The 25,016-nt window shown below is 37.5% G+C and overlaps 1 protein-coding gene and 1 long non-coding RNA gene across 7 annotated transcripts; both read right to left on the bottom strand.

Annotated features, from left to right (window-relative positions):
* Positions 1 to 8,510: 8,510 nt before the first annotated feature.
* LOC104593864 (uncharacterized) lies at positions 8,511 to 9,796 on the bottom strand. Its single transcript, XR_016076178.1, has 2 exons — positions 9,650 to 9,796; positions 8,511 to 9,264 (listed from the first exon to the last, which is right to left on the bottom strand). It is a non-coding gene; the product is annotated as an uncharacterized LOC104593864 (long non-coding RNA).
* A 1,273-nt stretch (positions 9,797 to 11,069) lies between these two features.
* LOC109114471 (cellulose synthase-like protein E6) lies at positions 11,070 to 24,324 on the bottom strand. Of its 6 annotated transcripts, none has more exons than XM_088887506.1 (7): positions 23,688 to 24,323; positions 16,792 to 16,932; positions 16,538 to 16,669; positions 15,284 to 15,496; positions 14,562 to 14,699; positions 14,049 to 14,396; positions 11,070 to 11,794 (listed from the first exon to the last, which is right to left on the bottom strand). In XM_088887506.1, exons 1-7 carry the CDS (start codon positions 24,276 to 24,278, stop codon positions 11,246 to 11,248), a joined length of 2,112 nt encoding a protein of 703 aa, XP_088743632.1. In that variant the 5' UTR covers positions 24,279 to 24,323; the 3' UTR covers positions 11,070 to 11,245. The 6 variants fall into 6 exon arrangements, with proteins under 6 accessions (XP_088743632.1, XP_088743631.1, XP_088743634.1 ...); XM_088887505.1 differs by having other exon boundaries at positions 14,475 to 14,699; XM_088887508.1 differs by lacking the exon at positions 16,538 to 16,669 and having other exon boundaries at positions 23,688 to 24,324.
* Positions 24,325 to 25,016: the final 692 nt, after the last annotated feature.

Here is a 25,016-nt window from a genome sequence, read left to right on the forward strand (position 1 = left end):
GAAAAGATACAAGTATTTTCTTTAACTATTTTCATCATATGTATACATGTATTTCCATAAAAATATAAATAATATATATACATACATATATATAATGGTTTTCGAACCGCTGTTGACACAGACGGTCGGACCGTTCGGCTTGAGAACCGACTAGGAAATTGATTCTATTTTACCCCAAACCCGGTTCCTAGCCAAAAACTGTTGAATCGATCAATGACTCGTTGACCTAAGCGATCGAACCGTCAACCCATCAACCTGTTCAACGGTTTTTGGCCATTTTTTATTTTTTAATTTTTATTATCAAAATGAGTTGTTCGTTCAAATCGGATGATCGAACCATCGACCCGAAAACCGATGGCTAGAACAATTCCATTTTCGGGGTCTTTATATATATATATATATATATATATATCAGATCGAATCGGATAGGGGGCTGATTCGAATTCGATCCGATTTTCAAGTGCATCCTATTATTCGGTCTAATCCGAAAATCCATTTGGATTCGATTGGGTCATGATCCGATCCATTAGGCTAGATGCTTCAGCTTTATTCCTAAATTAATGGACTTTAAGCAGTCCATTACCTCCCTTTTCAAAAAGAGTTCTATTTTGTCCTTCCATTGCTGAAGTGATGCTGAATTCAGATCCATCATTCCTGGTGATGGTTGATGATGTTTGTGCTGGTTATGGTGGTTTCGGTGAAGCAGATCCTATAATAACATATGGTGATTTCAGTGACAAATTCTAGATGTCTACATGTCTGACTATTGAAGCATCATTCTCTAGATCTGGTGATGTTGGTGCTGCCATGGATGGTGACCTTCTCCCTATAGCCACTGCTAGTTGTGCTGGTTTTTATGCAACAAAATGGCTCTACAACAGTTAGAGCAACTAGTGTTGTTTCTGCTCCACCTCGTACCACTATTACTTCTGTGAGGCATCTACTTCAATTCTCAATATCGACCTCATCATGTCCTTGGCCACACTTAGTGGCAACAATTCTTACCCTATACAAATAAATAGTTAGCATGCAAATCTGATATGCTAGTCCTAAGTCTGATATTTTGATGTATACATTTGAATCGAATATTAGGATTAAGGTGGGATTCAAAACATGTTGAGATTAGGGCTGCAAGTCGGGGCGGGTTAGTTCAGGTTGAGGCCAACCCTAGCCCAATCCTAAGCTCTAAACCCCCAACCCTAACTCAAACCTAACTTGACTATCAACCCGATCTATCCTAACCCTAACTAAATTCCTTCAATCATAACCCAACCCAAAGTTAACTTCAGGTTGGGCCTAATACAAATCAATGTCTGATTTGAAATGACTATAGTTTATTTTGAGTGAAGTGATTATCAGACATTTATAATCATTTCAAATCAACCCAACCCAACCCTAACTAAATTCCTTCAATCATTTCATTTGGGATTAAGTGAAGTGATTATCTTAAAAGAAAGACATGATAATATGTAGTGTGGGCTATACAACTATCGTACATCTAAAAACAAATCAATGTCTGATATATATATAACATATATTTATATATGACATATACTAAAGAGTCAGGATCGGGTTGGGTCGGGTTATCCAACGGGACAACACTAACCCAACCCGAAATGAAGTCGGGTTCATAAATTTCAACCCTAACCCTGACTCGAGCATCAACCCGACCTAACCCAACCCAACCTTATCGGGTTGGGTTAGGGTTAGGTTCGGGCCAACCCGGCCCAAATTGCAGCCTTAGTTGAGATTTAATATTCATGTAACAAAATAAAATATATGTAGTCAAAATGTTTTATATTTTTAATGAATAAAATAAAAATGGAATTAATATTCCATATCATGAATAATATCAAATGAATTAAAACTAACATGTACGAAACTTGAAAAGTTAACCTTAACATTTTAACAAGAATACAACATTAACTTACTTTATTTTACTTAGACAATCTACTTTATTATAATAAATAGGGGTTTTTATCGTTCAGTCCCCCTTAGATATCCTTGTGTGTTAGGAATAGCTTTAGGGGGAACCTATCACAAGTCATGGGGAGGGGGTGTACCATAATGGGATATGAGTAAATAACATGGTTTTAAAAAACGGCCCAGAAACAGAACCATTTTGGCCACCGGTTATTGGGTTGGTGGTTCGATCGCCCGGTTCAAATGGACGGCCTGTTCTAATAATAAAAATTAAAAATTAAAAATTAAAAATTAATAATTAAAAATAAAAAATGGTCAAAAATCATTGAACGGGTCAACGGGTTGACTGCCCAGGTCAATGGATCATTGATTGATTCAACGGTTTTTGGCCAAGGACCAAGTTTGGGATAAAACATAACCGGTTGCCTGGACGATTCTCGGGCCGAACAGTTCGATCATTCATGTCAATAACATTTCGAAAACCATGGTAAATACATTTCAGAAACCAATAAAAAAACTTGAGGGAGAATAATTCATGTCAATAACAATGTGATTATTCAGGTCAATAATGGTTTGAAAACCATGGTAAATACATTTTAGAAACCAATAAAAAATATGAGGGAGAATAACGTTTTTTGTATTTTAATTTTTATTGTCAAAATGTGTCATTCGTTCAAATCGGATGATCGAACCATTGAGCTGAAAATCGATGGCTAGAACAATTATAGATATATATATCAGATCGGATCGGATAGGGGCTGATTTGAATTCGATCCGATTTTCAAGTGCATCCAATTATTCGGTCCAATCCGAAAATCCATTTGGATTGGATTGGATCATGATCCGATCCATTAGGCTAGATGCTTCAGCTTTATTCCTAAACTAATGGACTGTAAGTAGTCCATTACATCCTTTTTCATAAAGAGTTCCATTTTGTCCTTCCATTGCTGAAGTGATGCTGAACTCAAATCCATCACTCCTGGTGATGGTGGTTTCGGTGAAGCAGATCATAAAAGAACATATGGTGGTTTTGGTGACAAATTCTAGATGTCTACATGTCTAACTATTGAAGAATCCTTCTCTAGATCTGGTGATGTTGCTTCTGCCATGGATGGTGATTTTCTCCCTATAGCCACTGCTAACTATGTTGGTTTTTATGCAGCAAAATGGCTCTACAACAGTTGGAGCAAATAGTGTTGTTTTTGCTCCACCTCGTACCACTATTACTTCTGTGAGGCATCTACTTCAATTCTCAATATCGACCTCATCATGTCCTTGGCCACACTTATTGGCAACAAATCTTACACTATACAAATAAGCAGTTAGTATGCAAATGTGATATGCTAGTCCTAAGTCTGATATTTTGATGTATACATTTGAATCGAATATTAGGATTAAGGTGGGATTCAAAACATCTTGAGATTAGGGCTGCAAGTCGGGGCGGGTTAGTTCAGGTTGAGGCCAACCCTAGCCCAATCCTAAGCTCTAAACCCCCAACCCTAACTCTAACCTGACCTAACTTTCAACCCGATCTATCCTCACCCTAACTAAATTCCTTCAATCATAACCCAAACCAAAGTTAACTTCGGGATGGGCCTAATACAATTCAATATCTGATTTGAAAAGACTATAGTTTATTATGAGTGAAGTAATTATCAGACATTGATAATCATTTCAAATCAACATAATCCAACCCTAACTAAATTCTTTCAATCATTTAAAATCATTTCATTTGGGATTAAGTGAAGTGATTATCTTAAAAGAAAGACATGATAGTATGTAGTGAGGGCTATACAACTATCATACATCTAAAAACAAATCAATGTCCGATATATATATATATATATATATATATATATATATATATATATATATATATATATATAACATATATTTATATATGACATATACTAAAGAGTCAGGATCGGGTTGTCCAAGGGGTCAAAGCTAACCCAACCCAAAATGAAGACGGGTTCATAAATTTCAACCCTAACCCTAACCAGAGCATCAACCCGACCTAACCCAACCCAACCTTTTCGGGTTGGGTTAGGGTTAGGTTCGGGCCAACCCAGCCCAAATTGCAGCCTTAGTTGAGATTTAATATTCATGTAACAAAATAAGAAATATGTAGTCAAAATGATTTATATTTTTAATGAATAAATTAAAAATGGAATTAGTATTCCATATCATGAACAATATCAAATGAATTAAAACTAACTTGTACGAAACTTGAAAAGTTAATCCTTGACATTTTAACAAGAGTACAACATTAACTTACTTTATTTTACTTAGGAAACCTAATTTATTATAATAAATAGGGGTTTTATCATTCAGTCCCCCTTAGATATCCTTGTGTGTTTGGAATAGCTTCAGGGGGAACCTATTACAAGTCATGGGGAGGGGGTGTACTATAGTGGGATATGGGTAAATAACATGGTTTTAAAAAACGGTCCAGAAACAGAACAATTTTGGCCACCGATTATTGGGTCGATGGTCCGACAGTTCGGTTCAAATGGACGGCTTGTTTTGATAATAAAAATTAAAAATTAAAAAATAATAATTAAAAATAAAAAATGGTCAAAAATCATTAAACGGGTCAAACCATTTTGGCCACCGGTTATTGGGTCGATGGTTCGACCGTCTGGTTCAAATGAATGCCCTGTTCTAATAATAAAATTTAAAAATTAAAAAATAATAATTAAAAATAAAAAATGGTCAAAAATCATTGAACGGGTCAATGGGTTGACTGCCCGGGTCAATGGATCATTGATTGATTCAACGGTTTTTGGCCAAGGACCAAGTTTGGGATAAAACAGAACCGGTTGCTTGGACGGTTCTCGGGCCGAACAGTCCGACCATTCAGGTCAATAACAGTTCAAAAACCATGGTAAATACATTTCAGAAACCAATAAAAAAATATGAGGGAGAATAATTCAGGTCAATAACAGTCCGACCATTCAGGTCAAAAATGGTTCGAAAACCATGGTAAATACATTTTAGAAACCAATAAAAAATATGAAGGAGAATAACATTTTTTATTTTTTTAATTTTTATTGTCAAAATATGCCATTCGTTCAAATCAGATGATCGAACCATCGACCCGTAAATCAGGCTAGAACAATTTCATTTTCGGGTTGTTTATATATATATCAGATCGGATCGGATAGGGGGCTGATTCGAATTCGATCGGATTTTCATGTGCATCCAATTATTTGGTCCAATCCGACAATCCATTTGGATTGGATTGGATCATGATCCGATCCATTAGGCTAGATGCTTCAGCTTTATTCCTAAACTAAGGGACTATAAGTAGTCCATTACCTCCTTTTTCATAAAGAGTTCCATTTTGTCCTTCCATTGCTGAAGTGATGCTGAATTCAGATCCATCACTCTTGGTGATGGTGGTTTCGGTGAAGCCGATCCTGCAAGAACATATGGTGGTTTCGGTGACAAATTCTAGATGTCTACATGTCCGACTATTAAAGAATCATTCTCTAGATCTGGTGATGTTGGTTCTGCCATGGATGGTGATCTTCTCCCTATAGCCAATGCTAACTGTGTGCTGGTTTTTATGCAGCAAAATGGCTCGAGAACAGTTGGAGTAACTAGTGTTGTTTCTGCTCCACCTCGTACCACTATTACTTCTGTGAGACATCTACTTCAATTCTCAATATCGACCTCATCATGTCCTTGGGCACACTTATTGGCAACAAATCTTACCCTATATAAATAAATAGTTAGGATGCAAATCTGATATGCTAGTCCTAAGTCTGATATTTTGATGTCTGTATTTGAATCAAATATTAGGATTAAGGTGGGATTCAAAACATGTTGAAATTAGGGCTGCAAGTCGGGGCGGGTTAGTTCAGGTTGATGCCAACCTTAGCCCAATCCTAAGCTCTAAACCCCCAACCCTAACCCTAACCTGACCTGACCTTCAACCGGATCTATCCTAACCCTAACTAAATTCCTTCAATCATAACCCAACCCAACCCAACCCAAAGTTAACTTCGGGTTGGGGCTTATACAAATCAATGTCTGATTTGAAGTGACTATAGTTTATTATGAGTGAAGTGATTATCAGACATTGATAATCATTTCAAATCATTTCATTTGGGATTAAGTGAAGTGATTATCTTAAAAGAAAGACATGATAGTATGTAATGAGGGCTATACAACTATCATACATCTATAAAGAGTGAGGATCGGGTTGGGTCGGGTTGTCCAAGGGGTCAATGCTAATCCAACCCGAAATGAAGTCGGGTTCATAAATTTCAATCCTAACCCTAACCCGAGCATCAACCCGACCTCACGCAACCCAACCTTTTCGGATTGGGTTAGGGTTAGGTTTGGGCCAACCCGGCCCAAATTGCAGCCTTAGTTGAGAGTTAATATTCATGTAACAAAATAAGAAATATGTAGTCAAAATGTTTTATATTTTTAATGAATAAATTAAAAATGGAATTAATATTCCACATCATGAATAATATCAAATGAATTAAAACTAACTTGTATGAAACTTGAAAAGTTAAACCTTGACATTTTAACAAGAGTACAACATTAACTTACTTTATTTTACTTCGAAAACCTACTTTATTATAATAAATAGGGGTTTTTATTGTTCAATCCCCCTTAGATATTCTTGTGTGTTTGGAATAGCTTCAGAGGGAACCTATCACAAGTCATGGGGAGGGGGTGTACTATAGTGGGATATGGGTAAATAACATGGTTTTAAAAAATATCCCGGAAACATAACCATTTAGGCCACCAGTTATTGGGTCAATGGTTCGACTGTCCGGTTCAAATGCATGACTTGTTCTAATAATAAAAATTAAAAATTAAAAAATAATAATTAAAAATAAAAAATGGTAAAAAATCATTAAACGGGTCAAACCATTTTGGCCACCAGTTATTGGGTCGATGGTTCGACCGTCCGGTTCAAATGGACAGCCTGTTCTGAAAATAAAAATTAAAAAATAATATTTAAAAATGGTCAAAAAGCATTGAACGGGTCAACGAGTTGGCTGCTCGAGTCAATGGATCATTGATTGATTCAACGATTTTTTGCCAAGGACCAAGTTTGGGATAAAACAGAACCGGTTGCTTGGACGGTTCTCGGGCCGAACAATCCGACCATTCAGGTTAATAACGGTTCAAAAACCATGGTAAATACATTTTAGAAACCAATAAAAAAATATGAGGGAGAATAAACTATAAATAATAAATTGGCCAAATAAATAAATATTAATTTTACGTAGGTATAATCACATTGTCATCCTCATCCGAACCTTATCCCAATTATATGGGATCAACCACAAGCAGTCATGTTTCATTATTGGCTTTTAAATCATTTTTTCCTACTATTAGTCATGTCTTTTTTTTTTTTTTTTTGAAATGAGATCTTTATATATATCTCACCTAGAGGTGTAAAGTGGGTCGTGTCGGGCCCGTGGGCGGCCCGCACAAAGTGCGGACTGTGTTGTGTTGGCCCGCGGGCCATCACGGGCCCTGCCGTCCTCCCTGGTGAAAAATTTGGTGGTCGGCCCAGCATAGCCCACGGCCCGGGCCCGGGCCATGACGTGCCGTGCCGGGGGCCAGACTGGCTCGTGGGTTGAGCCTTGGGCCAGGTCAGGCCATGCATCGGGCCAAACAACTCATCCTTTGCATAGTATTATGCAGGGGGAGATGTTCCCGATTCACTGGGGGTAGTGTATTGTGGGTAGGCATGGGTAGAGTTCTCGTGGGCCGGTGATCCAGACTCGTCTTTACATACTGGAAAGACACAATATCTGACCAATTTGTGACCAATCAACCCATTTAACTATAAATGTATTAATCACTCGGTGTCATTTATCAAAATGAGAAACAATGATGGTTCAACCCAGAATTTATAGGACCAAATTACTGTTGGGGTAGGTGCTAGTTCGAAATTGATGCCAATTCACAGGTGGGTATTGATGCATAGAGTGTGGATTGTTGACATTTTGAATATTTATAATTCTAAAATAGAAATCAGAAATCTGCATTGAGCCTATCCATACTTTTTTACAAAATTTATGGGTAGGTTTTGATTGGTCAATGCACTTTTAATTTCATGTCTTTTCGGGGTTATTAGATTTTTGGGATTTTTACTGTTGAATCCACCTCAGAAATCCTAGCTCCACTTTACAGTTGGGGATAGGTTTATTTTGATTTACACTCGAAAGACAAAAATTTGTGACCAAACAACTCATATCAACAATTATAAACATGTATAATTAAGGTCCTGTTTGGTTCACAGGAATAGAAGTCAGGAATTGGAATTGGAATCTCATTTTCATTCTTGTTGAAATGATACTTCTCTCTTTGAGGGAATAGCAATTCCCTACCCCTTCGGAATGAAATTTCATTTATGATGATTCCAATTCTTATTCCCATTCTATAAAAATAGACCATTCCGATTCCGATTCTGATTGTAGGATCTTAATGAAACAAACACAGATACCGTTTGCAGACTACGCAGCAGCAATGGCCAGATATAGGTTGACCTTATACATCAATCCATTAAAGCTGTTTGGTTTGAGAGAATAAGAAAGAAACAGAAAGTCGAGGGAAAATTCTTTCTTATTTTCTATCAAAAGCAAACACACCACACCTGAAGGAGTACTCTCTATACATACTTATGGCGATAACATATTTTAATTATAGTAAAGGTAGGTGCTTACCTTGATAGACCAGAACTCCTCGGCTTCGACTGGATTAAGTGGATCAGTTGCAGTGGAAAAGTAAGCCGCCGGCGCCCTAGGTTCAACCTTGAATTTCTTGCAGAACGGGAGCCAGTGCTTTGAGAAACGGGAGGCCTCTAACAAAGCGTAGAATGTTAGGTCTGACCCACTGTCATCGGAGAGATATACGCTGAGTTTCTCTGGCGGGTAGTCGTACGCCATGACTGATAAAACAGTATTGATCACCATGGCTGGGGGCTCTATTTTGGGGTCTGCTGTGCATACAAAAATGTCCACTCCCGGCAATTCGTTCTCGTATTTCTGTGAGAGCCCGTCTTTGAAAGTACGTCGAAAGACAGGCTTCCATCTAGCAGGCTGATTGATCAGCCAGTAAAGGCTGAACCAGAGCTCAGCCCCAAACATTCCAATCCAAGCCCACCTTCCATCTTCTTCTTTTCCTGGAAAATGAGTCACTCTGTACGCCAAAAACAATGAAAAACAAACCAACACCGAGAGTGCATACAATCTATATGCGATTCGACCCTTCAATTCCTTTGTTTCAAACAGAGGGAGATACCCTTCGCCACCCATCTCCTTCTCTCTCTCTCTGTGTAAGTGTGTCTGTGAGAGAAAAGTTCTACAGCATATAAAAACAATGTGTCTGTGAGAGAAAAGTTTTCGCATATAAGTGTTGAAGTTTTAAAGGTTTGGGCCATATACAAGGATCTAGATAATTTTTTCATATTAATTTCTCTGTGAAAATGTTCTCCATCAATGGTATTGTTATTTCTGTCGAAGGATTCTGAGTTCACCTAGAATTCTTCTTTAAGTTCAAGGCAAATAAAATTTAAAACAATAAAACCACCAAAAACCAGAGGAACAAATCCAGAGGTTTTACAGTGCAACATGTTGAAATTGAGACAGATGATTATAACCCCAAAGATACTGGAGGGGGGTGATTCACAGAGCTCATCAAACAGAAACAAAAGCATAGGAATAGGATCAACAGGGAGGGAGCTCACCAGAAGGGCAGAAACTGGAAGCTGGAAACAAGAAAGAAGAACAAAATGAAACCCTAAAACAAATGAAAAACTGAAGGGGAAATGGAGGTGTCCACCATCCAATTTCAGTAGAGGGAAGGCTTCGAATAAAGTAGACGAGAAGGGTGCGAAAACAGAGTAGTGAGCACTCCCTTTTAAAGCCATCTACTAACCCTAGTTTAACCCAACTCCAGCCCAATGCTCTGAAACCATTCCAACCATGGTTAAATCCTAACATATTTGGGATTGAGCCCAAGGATCAAAACGGTTAAATCCACTTATAATATTATGTTTGAATCGTTTCTTCATTTATCTATAACCTTGAACCTAGTCGGTTCTAGGTTTTTGAAACTAGAACCTACTCTCTAAGAGTCGGTTTCAAGGTCGATTTTGGTCTTGGTGGTTCCAGGGTTGGTTCCAATGTCTAATTTTTGGAATTGGAACTTACTCTCTAAGAGTCGGTTTTAAGGTCAATTTTGGTTTTGGTGGTTCTGGGTCGATTCCAAGGTCTATTCATGGAATTTGTACTTTCTTTACTCTCTCCTTCACAAAAAAAAGCATATTCTTTAAAAACATGATTTTTAATAAATATAATATATAGTTTAAAACTTATATTATCTTTATTGATTAAATTAGATAACTTAATATGTAGATTATTGGTATATGATTAAAAACATAAATTAAATTTAAAATTTTAAAATATTACCTTTTACACTATTTATTGTACATATTCAAATATTAGAATGAATATAAATGATCAAATCACTTAAGTAACTCAATGGACAATGGTCAAGTGAGACCATGACCTTTGTAACCATGAATGCTTGGGTTCAAATCTTTACATCCCCCAAAATATTTTGGGGTTTATTTCAAGGCAAGTTCGGTTCCAAGGTAGGTTCCAATAAGGTCGGTTCTATCAAGGCCGACCAAGGCCAATTCATCTGGTCAGTTTAGGTAGGGTAAACCCCTAGACCTTGGAACTGGCCTGAGTGGGGATCGGTTCCAAGAATTTTGAACTAGACCCTACCCTATAATAGATTGGGTAGGGTCAATTCAAGCCCGGTTCGAAGTCGGTTCCATTCGGTTCCGGGTAGAACCTACCCATTTGCTCACCCCTAATACTGATGTTTTCAAAAGACGTCTATGAAACATTTTGATTTTATAATTAAAATAATAATAGTTTATTAATAAAGTAATGATTTTATAATTAATATACCTAAATTACATTAGTTAATTGTTCAAAATTAGATACTAAATTACATTAGTATCATGTATTTTTTTAAGATAATCACTTCACTTAATCCTAATAAAAAAAACTAAAACCTTAATAACATTAATTTATGTTTTTTGAAAATTTTATTCTTCATATCCTCTATGTTGTTTGTCGCCCAAGAAAGATCTATCATAAATCATAACACTTGTTGTTCTGAATTTTGTACCAAAAAAAAATGTCAACAAACAAGTACTAATGAAACATAGGATTAATATATGTACTGAAAGTTGAATTGAGATCTAAAATCGAGAAATTCTATGAAATACATAGCATGCCCGACCAATTTCTGATTTCAACACAACCCATTAATAAGACGACATAATACAAGCAGATAGGGCTAAAACAACCGATTTAAATGTGATAGAGGAAGGTATGCGCCCCTTATCCTTACGACGAAAAAGGGCTTGGTATACTGGGAGGTTCAGTGCAACCACAGTCCCACATAGAAGCATTTGCATGCTCAATGCCTCAAGATCTCCAGCTTTCATGTTCATTACTACACTCTTGAAACTCATCATCACCAAACTGAATAAGTTGAGCAGTGCAAGAGTTGCTAAGATGAGAAACAAGGGAGAAGGGATCCCAAACTCCATGATCTCTTTCTCATATCGCTGTGACACATCCGTGTCAGTCACCTTTGCTGTGATGAGAAATGCTGACTTGGAGAACCCTAATGCTTGAAGTATCAGGTCAATGAGGGCAAAGAGGTAGGAAGATGTCCTTCTAAACATCCACATCCTTTGATCATTCCACCAGCCTTGAAGTGTGCCACCACAGAAGAGGAACTCGCCTAAGCTATATGTGTATTTAGCAATGACCAGATATGCCAAGGGTATAAACCATGGGCTTGAAATCTGAAAGTGAAAAATGAAGAAGAACATGAAGGAAATGTTTAATTCATTTCAACACCAACTTACCCATCTCCTCTATTTAAGGAAAAGCCAATAACAAACTGGCATCACAAAACACATAAACCAGAAACGACTAACACAGAAAGAACACAAAAAAACAAAAAGCAAAAGGAAAAAAACACAGTCAAGAAAAACAACAAAGAGAAATGTCCTTCAAGACAGAGTTTGCTGGCCACCGTGGGCACGCTTCCCAGCTACAGAAACTCTGAGACAAACCATGATGAGCTGCAGTATGAGTCACTTGATTTGCAGAGCGCTTAACAAAAGAGAAGATTACATTCAAGCTTTGGGCTACTTGCAGGCAGTCTAAGAGTTGAAAAGAAACCTCAGCTGGCTTCCTTCACCCAAACTTACCAGTTTAAACAATAAGAAAAGAACTCGAGTATAGTAGAACAATGCTGTCATACTCGGACCGGACATAAAACTGTTTGGGCAAATGTTTCTATATTATCTTTTGTTGGGTGTGGGTCCAGCCCATATGCGGGGCCCACCCCACTTTTTCATGCTCCCAAAAAGGAGCGGTATTGTGGAACCCAAAAAGGCTCCCACCTTTTTGTTTTGGGTGTGTTTCCTTTTCGTAACTATGGAAGTGAGAAAAGAGAAAAGAAAACAGATATCAAGGGTTTTCTGGGTTTTGAGTTTGTGAAGAAGAGAAGAAGAGAAGAAGAGAGTTGGTTTTTCTGCTCTATTCAAGACCAAGCTCAGAGGTATTTCAAGTCTATTCTTGATGAGATTAGGTGCTGGAGTTAAGAATCCCACTCCAGTTCAAATTTGTTGATTCTTCTTTCTTTTTCTTCTCAATTTAGATTTACAGCAAGTTGGTGAGATCTAAAGCTCTGTTTTTTGTTGTATCCACCTTATATTTGGTGATGTTAATGCTATACTTCTAAGTCAAAGATTATTTCCTTGATGTTTGTAATCCTCTAATTGCAATTTGAGAGGACTACTATATCTATAAATTTATGAATTAGTGGAAGACTTTTACGGATCATAGGTCTTATGGTTTTTCCCCAATTTTGGGGTTTTCCACATAAACATTCTGGTGTGCTATTGTGTAGTGATTGCTATTTGTTTTTCTGTTACTTGGCTGAATTGTTTATTTATTATCATTGTTGTTGGCAAACCCACTTCGACACACAAACTTAAGGGAAATGTTCTTGCTGTCTCGGGATGGTTTTTACAATCATTTCTGCTACTGTAGTGTATCTTCCTAACATCTTTTGACTTCAAAATAAGCTTAAAAGAATTAGGCTGCAGTTGATTGCACTACAGATTCCATTTGCACTGGTCTAAATGCATGGGATTGCAAAAGGGTGTGCAAATTCTGATTTACTTTTGTTTCAGATTTTGTCTTATTTGTTTCTCAGAAGTAAAATGAGGTGACCTCCACTTTAAATGAAAGAGATCAATGGAGGTAAGAGGAAGGTTATCTATGTAGAAATGTAAGGTAGGATGCAAGATAATATGGTTCCCACTTTATCTTGAAAAGAATTGAGGTAGAAGGAAGGTGGTGAAAACTTTGCAATTTGCATCCGTTTTTTGGACACAAAATTTGCATTGCCAACGAGTGCAAAAAAGGCAAAAGTACAATTTTTGCATTAGATAGCTATAGGAATTTAAATAATAACTATAAACAAACGAAAGCAAAAATGTATTGGAAGCAGATTTTGTACCACATCAAAATCTGCACTGCAATGTGCAACCAACCGAGGTCGGCTTCAGTCAGTGCAAGGTCCATTCGAACAGCCTTGCACCGGGAACATCTCTGTACTTTGGTTCTTTATTTCATGGGGAGATATTCCCAATACAAGGCTATAATGGCTGTTGGAATAGGTTCTGCACTGACTGAATCTGATTTCCAACCAACCACCGCCTAGAAAGCAAAAGGGTAACACATTCAAATGAGATAAGTTTGAAGTCTGAATCACCTGCCAAGAAAATCCGTTCCAACACCCTACCAACATTATCCAATACCGCACATCTCATGCGTGGTAGGTCCCACTTTTTCGATGGCTCCAAGTTCATAGTGAGATGTGTGGTATCAGATTAAGTTGATAGGGTGTTGGAATGTATTTTGTTAGCAGGGGATCCGAACTCATAAATTTGAGCCAGTCAACATACACTTAGAATATATTCTTGGTATAAAGAAAATTGAGACAAAAATCCATGCCTATTATTGGAATAAGGAAGTTCATACCGATGGAAACAAGACTATGCCTTGTAGGAGACAGAGTGAAGGGATGATGATGTAACATAATGTTGGGATGCAATTAAATCCCCACATATTATAGATGCAGTATCCGATTTGAAGTCCTGCCTTTATCCTTCCATGTCCTTGCCACAATGAATAGTGCTTGGAAAATACAATTTTGAAATGACCTTCGCACCATCTCTTGTGTTGCAAAAGTGCTTGAGCCAATGTGGTAGGAGCAAGCCCTAAGAAGCTCCTCCTGGCTGGGTTGAAGTAAATTGCTCTCCAACCCCTACATTTAATTGTTAATCCTGTTACTACATCCTCCACTGGACAGCCATATACCAATCCCATCTGCAATTCAACGGTCATGAAACACAAGTGAGCTTGTTTTTGTATGAGAGAGAGAGAGAGAGAGAGAGAGAAAGAGACCTCTTTTCCCCATCCAGTCTTCACCTCATATGTGCAACTGGAAAGGCCCTTTAGTTTTTCTTCTAGTTCCTTTACATTAAATTTTACCTTCTTGGTATTCTCTCTCTTCCAGTCTCTCTTATATTCTTTGTTGTATTTTCTTCCACAAAGGGCCTCTCTTCTATGAAAGCATCCAGTGCCAACATACAAAGGGCCTCCATAACCATCCAATCCATGAAGCTCCAACTTCATTCAAAATCATTGAAGAAAATGAAGCAAAAATAAGATGCATGAAATCTATTTTGAGCACATAAATATAACAAATCAAAGCACTTTCAACTTCAACCTTCAAAATGCTTATAAATAGGGGTGCAGTTGAATTGAACTCTAATTGAAAAGTTTGGGCTCAGGTTCAATTAGGCTTGGCTTGAGTTTGATTCGACGATTCTAATTGAGTTCAAATCCTGGGGTAATCTCAATTAATTATTCAAACTCAAGCTTGACCAATAGAAAGTTTGATTCTAAAGTTGCAACTTTTCAAACTGAACTTTCTATTGGTTAAGCTTGAGTTCGAATAGCTAATCGAGCTTACCCCAAGATTTGAATTCAATTAGAATCATCAAATCAAATTATAAGAATATACTATATATTATATATTTAAAAATATATTCATTTTTGACCTTTTGAGCCAAACTTGAACTCATTGAATATTTAATCAAACTCGAGCTCGAACCCGAAAGTATTTTAGTTGAACCAAGTCAAGACATGCCAAAATTTGGCTTGGTTCAGCTTGATTGCACCCCTAGTTGCAAGTGTTTTCTAATACAAACCTCAATGCCGATTCTTATTAAGCTGCCATAGATATCATTCTTGGTGTTATTATTGAAGACTTGTGGGTATTGTACAAACGCAATCTCATTGCCTTTCTCTTCATCCATGAAAAAACACAATGCATCTCTTATGGACTCTGAATTGTTAGAGTACATGTCGCAGTCTACATTAAGGATAATCTCTCCATTGCTGATTTGTGATGACACCCTTATCTGTGTGATTGATCATGACAAAATGAATGATTGATGTTGTAATAAGAAAAAAAAAATAGTTGTTAAACATCTTCACAAAATTTGTATTAGAGTTTGATAATTAACTTAATATGTATAATGATGTTTAAGAATTGGTTAGTGGTAAAAATTAAGGGGGTGATCTCTAATTTGAATTGTTTTTCTTGTTGTAAGTTCCAAAACAAAATGAAACCATTTAGTTTGAAAACAAATTGACTCTTAAACTAAAAACACAGAAAACATGCATGTTCTTGGTTATGTATATGTTTTTTCTTTCAATATGATACCGAGAGTCACTATAAGAAAAGTGATTTTTAGCGGCATTTGAAAAGCTATGAATTTTGTATTATATTATATTCTTAAGGTTGAGTTTGGAAGGAGTACAAATACAAATATGTAGAGTGCAAAACTATGAATTTTGTATTATATTGTATGTATTTGTACTGTACATATTTGTATTTGTACTCCTTCCAAACTAAGCCGAAGTTTTTGTTTTAAAGAACATGTTTTCATTTGGTCATTTAATATCATATTCGACAAGTCATCTAAACTATACAAAAAGCAAGATAATTGTTAATAAACAAACCTAACTTGCTTTTACTTATTAGAACAAAAATAGAAAGCATTCTTTTGTTTTTGTTTTCTTTTGTTCATGTGACAATTTCAAAAACAAATGAAAACAAAATCATTCTTGTTGTAGAACACCCCCTAAGGGAACATTCCATAACACAATTTTTTTTTTCTTGTTGCGAATTTCAAAAATAATCAAAACCATCTGATTTGAAAACAAATTGCTTCTCAAAACAAAACAAAATTAACATGCTCTTGGTTATGTATGTCTTTTCTGTTTTCAAAACAAAAACCAAAAATATGTTATTGTTTTTATTTTAAAAACATTATTTGATGGTGCTAAATTCAAAACAAAAACAAATGAAAACAAAACCATTCTTGTTGTATGGCACCCTCTAAAATGTTTTGCAAACCCTATTTATGCAGTATTTGTATTTGTTTCCAATAAGTTACCAGTGCATTCATAGCTCCAGCCTTGAAGTTATGATGGTAATTGGGTCTCTTCTCACGGGCCATGTATACCAGAGTTGGCAATTGCTTTCCTTCCATGTCCACAAAATTGTGGTCTCTTCCATCAATTAATATCTAATAAAATTAAAACATATTAGCCAAGAGAAATATATAGTTAGGACCTTTAAATTTATTTATTTATTTATTATTTGTTACAAGGTTGAATTCATTTCATTTTTTCAATAGAAATCTATCACCTGAAGAATGGTTTGATGATCACGTGGATTCGAATCCAACACCCATTCAAGAAATCCTTTGTGTGCTTTGCGCATTTCCTCTGTGATTTCACCTTGGGTAGTTACAATCTCTACCCGATTCTCCATGTCTTTGTATAATTTCTACAACACAAAAATAGGAAAAAGAATATTATCTACCATTAATGCACTTAAAACAATACTTTGAAAGCCAACGGGGTAGTGCTTTTGCATAGTTCAGTGGGTGATAATTCAAGATATTAAAAGCCTTGTGTGGATATTAATGAAACTAACACGAGTTTCAGTGTTAGTCTTGGCGGCACATCAGTGTCAGCCTTGACAGGATAAATCTCATTAGATCTATCCAACGACTGTAAAGATTCTATAATAACACGAATCTTATATGTATTCAGTTTAAGGGTATTATACAGAAATACACCACAATAACATGAATCAAATATGTAGTCTATTCATTTACAATAAATGTCATAATTTGCATCATGCTAATTGGATTGCATACACTGTCTAACAAATTTCCATGAAGCCATGAAGCAAGATACAGGCGTGGCGTACAAGTCATATACCCAGCCAACTTTCAAAGGAAGGACTGATGGACCTGGGCAGTCAATTACCCGGACGAAAAAAGGTATGGTCCTGAACTCAATGATGGTATGTTAGAACAGCTAACGACTCTTTTTCATTCAGCTTTATGCCTTGTATTATCATATCTCAATTTTTTGACTCAAGGATGGACAACGGTTAACCCGATTGAGATTAACTGATTAGACCGGGTTGGGCCGTATCCAGAATTTAGCACCCCTACCCCACCAAATTGGTTTACTATGATAAACCACACCATAGCAAGCCACAAACGGCCGGGTGAACAGATGGAAGAATGCACAGGGAAGAGGATTCGCATTGCTGAGATTGAGAGCGGGAAAAACAAAGTGGACGGGAAATCATCAAGTCTAGTTAAAACCTCGGTGGAAAAGAAAGGAAAAAAAGAAAATGTGGTATCTTGAAAAATCTGGAGACGAAGACTAAAGTAAATTCTAGTCGGTTCCAGCGTACCCTTAACAACCAGGGGTTTGTTAATTTTTTTGAAGTGGAGCCTGTTGGTAGTGCTGGTGGTCTGTTAGTTGGTTGGACAAACGACCTAAAGATGCAAATTAACAGGTTGATTGATGATTGTCAATTGATCGATCTTGGAAGTATTGGGCAGAGGTTCACTTCGTGCAACAATCATCACAATTCTGGGCTAATTTGGGAAAGATTAGATCGGTGGGATCAGATCATGGTCCTATTATCCTTCATTGTTACAAGGATACTTGGAGAGGTTTTCGCCCTTTTCACTTTGAGGGGATGTGGGCTTCTCACCCGGAGTGCGAAGAAGTCATAAATGAGGCTTGGACTCCCCTGAATAGGCAGTGTTCTCTCGGGTCAAAGCTGAGCAGATGTAGGCAAGCCTTAAAAGACTTGGAATAAACAATCTTTTGGCCATATTCGGCACTGCATTAATTCAGTGAAACGCCAACTAGAGATGGCGCAACATGAGGTAGTAAATAACTCCAACATTTAGCAAGTTGCCTACCTTCGAAATCAGTTAGATATTGAGCTGCATAGAGAAGAGTTGATGTGGAAATAGAAGTCAAGGATATTGTGGCTCCAAGAAGGTAACCGTAATTCCAAATTCTTTCATCACACCACCATTATTTGGAGACAAAGAAACCGTATTCATTGCATTAAAGATAGAGATGGACATCTGGTTACTTCTGAAGCTGAAGTTGAGGAGGTAATTTTAAATTATTTTGATGATCTATTTACTTCCTCAAATCCAAATGTAAACAATAACTTTTTTGAGTGTATTAACCCCATTCTTTCTGAGGAGATGAAATTTCTTCTTTGTGCCCCCCTAAGTGTAGATAAGATTCAAAGAGCAGCTTCTCTATAGGAGCCTTTAAGGCTCCGGGTCCGAAAGGCTTGTTGGCTATCTTCTTTCAAAAATTCTGGAGCATAATTGGTCCTGATTTTATTACAACCTTGCAGGATTGGTTTAGAAGAGGAACAATCTCGATAACTATAATTTCACGAGCATATGTCTCACCCCCAAATGTCTTTGCCCCCAAGAGATGGGTCATTTTAGGCTAATAAGTTTGACAAATGTGACATATAGAATTTTTTTCTAAATGTTTGGTGCACCGGCTTCAACAAGTCCTTCCTCTTTTAGTAGATGATTCCCAATGTTCCTTTGTGAAGAACAGAATGATTTCTGATAATGTAAGAATAGCTCATGAGGCGTTTCATTTCCTTAAAAACGATAAGTCGAGTAAAACCTTTTACATGGCCATTAAAATCGACCTTAACAAGGCTTATGATCGATTGGAATGGTCATATATTATTAAAGTCTTGGATAAATTGGGTTTCAATTCACATTGGCAGGGCCTAATTCAAAGTTGTATAAGCTCGGTGGAATTTGCCTTCAAGATAAATGGCACACAAAGAGGAAAGGTGAAGCCATCTCTAGGAATTAGACAAGGGGATCCCTGTCCCCATACATTTTCATTTTAGCTGTTCAAGCTCTTTCTCTTCAAATCCAAGATTCAATTCAGAATGGAAGGTTGCATCCATTGAGGTTCAAGAGATCAGGTGTGAGTATCTCACATCTATTTTATGCTGATGATTGTCTCTTGTTTCTGAAGGCTGACATTCAGAATGCTCTTCAAATTAAAAAAAAAAAAAAAAAAAATCTTACAGTAATACTTTGAAGTCTCAGAGAAACTTATTAACTTGAGAAGTCGGATGTGAGTTTCAGCAGAAATACCCCTACTAAATTCAAGAGAATCATCACAAGAATTCTAGTGATTAAGGAGAGCAAGGGCCAGCCAAGATATTTAGGCATTCCAAGTTCTATTGGGGCAAATAAATCAAAGATCTTTGATGATTTGGTGAGCAGAACTCAGTCAAAAGTGCAAGGTTGGAAAGGAGGTACCCTTACGCAAGCTGGGAAAGATGTTTTAGTCAAAACTATTGCTACCCCATCTTCCATTCATTATATGAGCCACTTTAGGATTCCTGAAGGTATTTGCAGGAAGCTTAATGGGCTTATGTCAAATTTGATTTGGGGACAGAGGAGTAAGGAAAATAAAATTAAATGGGTGGCATGGAATAGAATGTGTAATAGGAAGATGCAGGGTGGTTCGGGCTTCAGAAATCTCAAGTGCTTCAATCTAGCTCTTTTAGCAAATGCAGCCTGGAGAATTATTCAAAATCCTAATACCCTATGGGGTAGGATTTTAAAGCAAATTTATTTCCCACAGTCAAGGTTTCTTGAGGCTTCTCTGGGGTCGAAGCCGTCTTGGGCTTGGAGAAGTCTGTTAGATGGTAGAGCTTTACTGATTAAGGGGCTAATTTGGCAGATTGGTAATGGCAAGGAAATTGATATTTGGAATGATGTGTGGACCCCAAATTTCCTGGAAGGTAAAGTGATATCTGAGAGACCTGCTAAGCCTGAGGATAGATTGATTCCTCTTGGTTTGCATGAGTCTGAGGACAGATTGATTTGGAAATTCTCTATGGATGGGGAATACTCTGTCAAAAGTGGGTATTTTGTCGCAAAACTATCTTCTTAAAGGCCCCCTCATACCGAATCTTCTACTATGAACAAGTATCCTCAGATGCCATCTTCAGCTTGGAAGAAGGTTTGGAACTCTAAATCCCCCCTCCCCCCCCACCCAAAAAAAAAAAAAAAAATTAAAAATTTTATGTGGCGAGCTATCTCTAATGCTCTAGCAGTCCACCAATTATTGTCTAAGAAAGGGATTAGGATTTCAGCTCTGTGTCCTCAATGTGGAGAGGAGGAGGAATCGGTGGTTCATGTTCTACTTAAATGTGATTTTGCTAAGGCTATCTGGTTTGATAGCAACTTAGCAGTGTGTACAGAGGGGATAGACCATGGCTCTTTTGCAAACTGGTTTGTTGAGATTCTGGCCAAGCAGCATGGAATGCCAAATGGCCAAGATTGGATCCAGGCCTTCTCGATTTCAGCTGGAAGATACGGAAGGCTGTAATGGGTTGATTTTTAATGGAACAATCACCACTCCGAGTCAGGTTGGCACATAGTCTTGATGTCGTAATACATTGTGATGTCCACCTTGTAAAAAGCTCCCTCTCCAGGAGCCTATAGCAAAAGCTTTCATCCTCTGCCCCCACCCCTATTGCTCCAAAGGTCTCTTCACTAAGCAATTATTGCACTTAATACACTCCCAAAACATTGAGAAATCCTGAATGTGCAAATTCTTCAACTAGATGTGGTACCTGGGATGCATACTGCAAATGCACTCATCAATGGAGTCTTTCTCCTTTACATGCTCCTCATGCACTTGCTAAGACTCCTTTCTAAATCTCAACACAAATAATACACCCCCAAGTTTTCTGAATTATGCTATCTAACACTCCTCATATATGCCACTGTCAATCTTTTCTCCACTGTAAACTATTTTGTTAGGAACTTTTCAATTTAATTGTCCCAACACTGGATGCTATTGGGTGCAATATTGACAAACCAAGTGTACACCAATGTGGTGAGGATTTTCGAAAACTCCTTGAATTTTAAGATCTCTGTCAATAGAGTAAAGGCTTAAGGCATCCTAAACTTGCTTAAATGCTCCCTAGCACGCTCTAACTACATAATGTTAGCAAGCGACTAGTGAATGATGGGTAGGTTTTTGTGTGATGCTGATGGGTATGGCTAGTAGGGATGCAAACGGATCGGATTCGGATTCGGATAGGTATACCCAAATTTGATCTAACACTATAAACAGTTGATCCAATCTGCAGATCCTGGATCTCACAAACATAGATTCAAATTAGAATCTGTTAATAATGTCGGATATCCGAATATGATCCAATCTGATTTAATTTCTTAAAATTAAAAAAATAATAGTTTATATAAAGAAAAAATACAAGTATTTTCTTTAACTATTTTCATCATATGTATACATGTATTTTCATAAAAATATAGATAATATATATACATACATACATATATATAATGGTTTTTGAACCGCCGTTGACACAGACGGTTGGACCGTTCGGCTCGAGAACCGTCTAGGAAATTGATTCTGTTTTACCCCAAACCCGGTCCTGGCCATCTTCCATTGCCCCCATTTTAGGCTTCCTTTCATATATATAATGGGTCATTTTAGGCTTCCTTTCATTGCCCCCATTTAATTTTAATTTAATTTCACGACCATCTTCCATTCATTATATGAGCCACTTTAGGATTCCTTAAGGTATTTGCAGGAAGCTTAATGGGCTTATGTCAAATTTGATTTGGGGACAGAGGAGTAACGAAAATAAAATTAAATGGGTGGCATGGAATAGAATGTGTAATAGGAAGATTTAGGGTGGTTCGGGCTTCAGAAATCTCAAGTGCTTCAATCTAGCTCTTTTAGCAAATGCAGCCTGGAGAATTATTCAAAATCCTAATACCCTATGGGGTAGGATTTTAAAGCAAATTTATTTCCCACAGTCAAGGTTTCTTGAGGCTTCTCTGGGGTCGAAGCCGTCTTGGGCTTGGAGAAGTCTGTTAGATGGTAGAGCTTTACTGATTAAGGGGCTAATTTGGCGGATTGGTAATGGCAAGGAAATTGATATTTGGAATGATGTGTGGACCCCAAATTTCCTGGAAGGTAAAGTGATATCTGAGAGACCTGCTAAGCCTGAGGATAGATTGATTCCTCTTGGTTTTCATGAGTCTGAGGACAGATTGATTTGGAAATTCTCTAAGGATGGGGAATACTCTGTCAAAAGTGGGTATTTTGTCGCAAAACTATCTTCTTAAAGGCCCCCTCATACTGAATCTTCTACTATGAACAAGTATCCTCAGATGCCATCTTCAGCTTGGAAGAAGGTTTGGAACTCTAAATTCCCCCTCCCCCCCCCCAAAAAAAAAAAAAAAATTAAAAATTTTATGTGGCGAGCTATCTCTAATGCTCTAGCAGTCCACCATTTATTGTCTAAGAAAGGGATTAGGATTTCAGCTCTGTGTTCTCAATGTGGAGAGGTGGAGGAATCGGTAATTCATGTTCTACTTAAATGTGATTTTGCTAAGGCTATCTGGTTTGCTAGCAACTTAGCAGTGTGTACAGAGGGGATAGACCATGGCTCTTTTGCAAACTGGTTTGTTGAGATTCCGGCCAAGCAGCATGGAATAACAAATGGCCAAGATTGGATCCAGGCCTTCTCGATTTTTGCTGGAAGATACGGAAGGCTGTAATGGGTTGATTTTTAATGGAACAATCACCACTCCGAGTCAGGTAGTTTTGAAAAGTTGGAGTTTCATTTCAGAGCTTCAATTGACTTCTCATAGTCGGCCAGTTCCTACAGTCTTAGCTCCAGCTACTAAGCAGTAAGAAGTTTGGACCCTCCCCCCTTGGGATGGATCAAGGTTAATGTGGACGCGAGTTTTTCACCTCGTAGCAGCCACTCCGGTATTTGCCTGTATAATAAGAGATTCAGAGGGAATAGCCATTCCCTACCCCTCCGGAATGAAATCTCATTCATATTGATTTCAATTCTTATTCCCATTCTATAAAAATAGACCATTCCGATTCCGATTCTAATTGCAAACTTAACGGACACTAAGATCTTAATGAAGCAAACAGAGATACCGTTTGCAGACTAAGCAGCAGCAATGGCCAGATATAGGTTGCTTTGGTTGACCTTATACATCAATCCATTAAAGGTGTTTGGTTGAGAGAATAAGAAAGAAACAGAAAGTCGAGGGAAAGTTCTTTCTTATCTTCTATCGAAACCAAACACACCACACCTGAAGGAGTACTCTCTGTACATACTTATGGCGATAACATATTTTAATTATAGTAAAGGTAGGTGCTTACCTTGATAGACCAGAACTCCTCGGCTTCGACTGGATTAAGTGGATCAGTTGCAGTGGAAAAGTAAGCCGCCGGCGCCCTAGGTTCGACCTTGAATTTCTTGCAGAACGGGAGCCAGTGCTTTGAGAAACGGGAGGCCTCTAACAAAGCGTAGAATGTTAGGTCTGACCCACCGTCATCGGAGAGATATACGCTGAGTTTCTCTGGCGGGTAGTCGTACGCCATGACTGATAAAACAGTATTGATCACCATGGCTGGGGGCTCTATTTTGGGGTCTGCTGTGCATACAAAAATGTCCACTCCCGGCAATTCGTTCTCGTATTTCTGTGAGAGCCTGTCTTTGAAAGTACGTCGAATGACAGGCTTCCATCTAGCAGACTGATTGATCATCCAGTAAAGGCTGAACCAGAGCTCAGCCCCAAACATTCCAATCCAAGCCCACCTTCCATCTTCTTCTTTTCCTGGAAAATGAGTCACTCTGTACGCCAAAAACAATGAAATACAAACCAACACCGAGAGTGCATACAATCTATATGCGATTCGACCCTTCAATTCCTCTGTTTCAAACAGAGGGAGATACCCTTCAACACCCATCTCCTTCTCTCTCTCTCACTCTGTGTAAGTGTGTCTGTGAGAGAAAAGCTCTACAGCATATAAAAACAATGTGTCATACGTCAACATGCCAATAAAATATCAAAATAAAGAATCTTATCATGTTCACTGAATTATTACTTCTAGCTACGATTCAAACCTCTCGCAATATTTTTTTGATTCTTTATTAAAAACGTAAAAGGCAATTTCCTTTAGGGAAAGGTAAAAAAACAAGTACAGCTAGCAAAGGAGAACGCATTTAGAAGTAATTTACAATTACTGACTATATATATTACGAAAGGGCAGTCTTGTTGAGCCCGAAATGGAATCTTATACGGATCATCATACTCCGGGCATATGGCCCGAGGGTTATTTTGGTCTTTTAGCCATAGTAATTAATGTTTATGCTTTGGTTATTAATATGTATATGTGACAAGCAATGAATGACTTATAGAGTTCAGCACTTTTCCCTCATTTATATTATATTTTAATATTTTTATAAAGACAAAAGGTATGATTTAAGAGCTAACGACTAGGATCGAGGTTCCAGTTACATCACGACCCGTCACACATTATAAAATAGTTGTGGACTTTTCGCATACGAGTGTTCAAGTTTTAAAGGTTTGGGCCATATACAATGATCTAAATAATTTATTCATATTAATTTCCCGGTGAAAATGTTCTCGATCAATGGTATTGTTATTACTGTCCGATGTTTCTGAGTTCACCCAGAATTCTTCT

The sequence above is a fragment of the Nelumbo nucifera genome, chromosome 5 (assembly GCF_055504915.1).
Source record: "Nelumbo nucifera cultivar China Antique chromosome 5, China Antique-T2T, whole genome shotgun sequence".
Classification (NCBI taxonomy): Eukaryota; Viridiplantae; Streptophyta; class Magnoliopsida; order Proteales; family Nelumbonaceae; genus Nelumbo; species Nelumbo nucifera.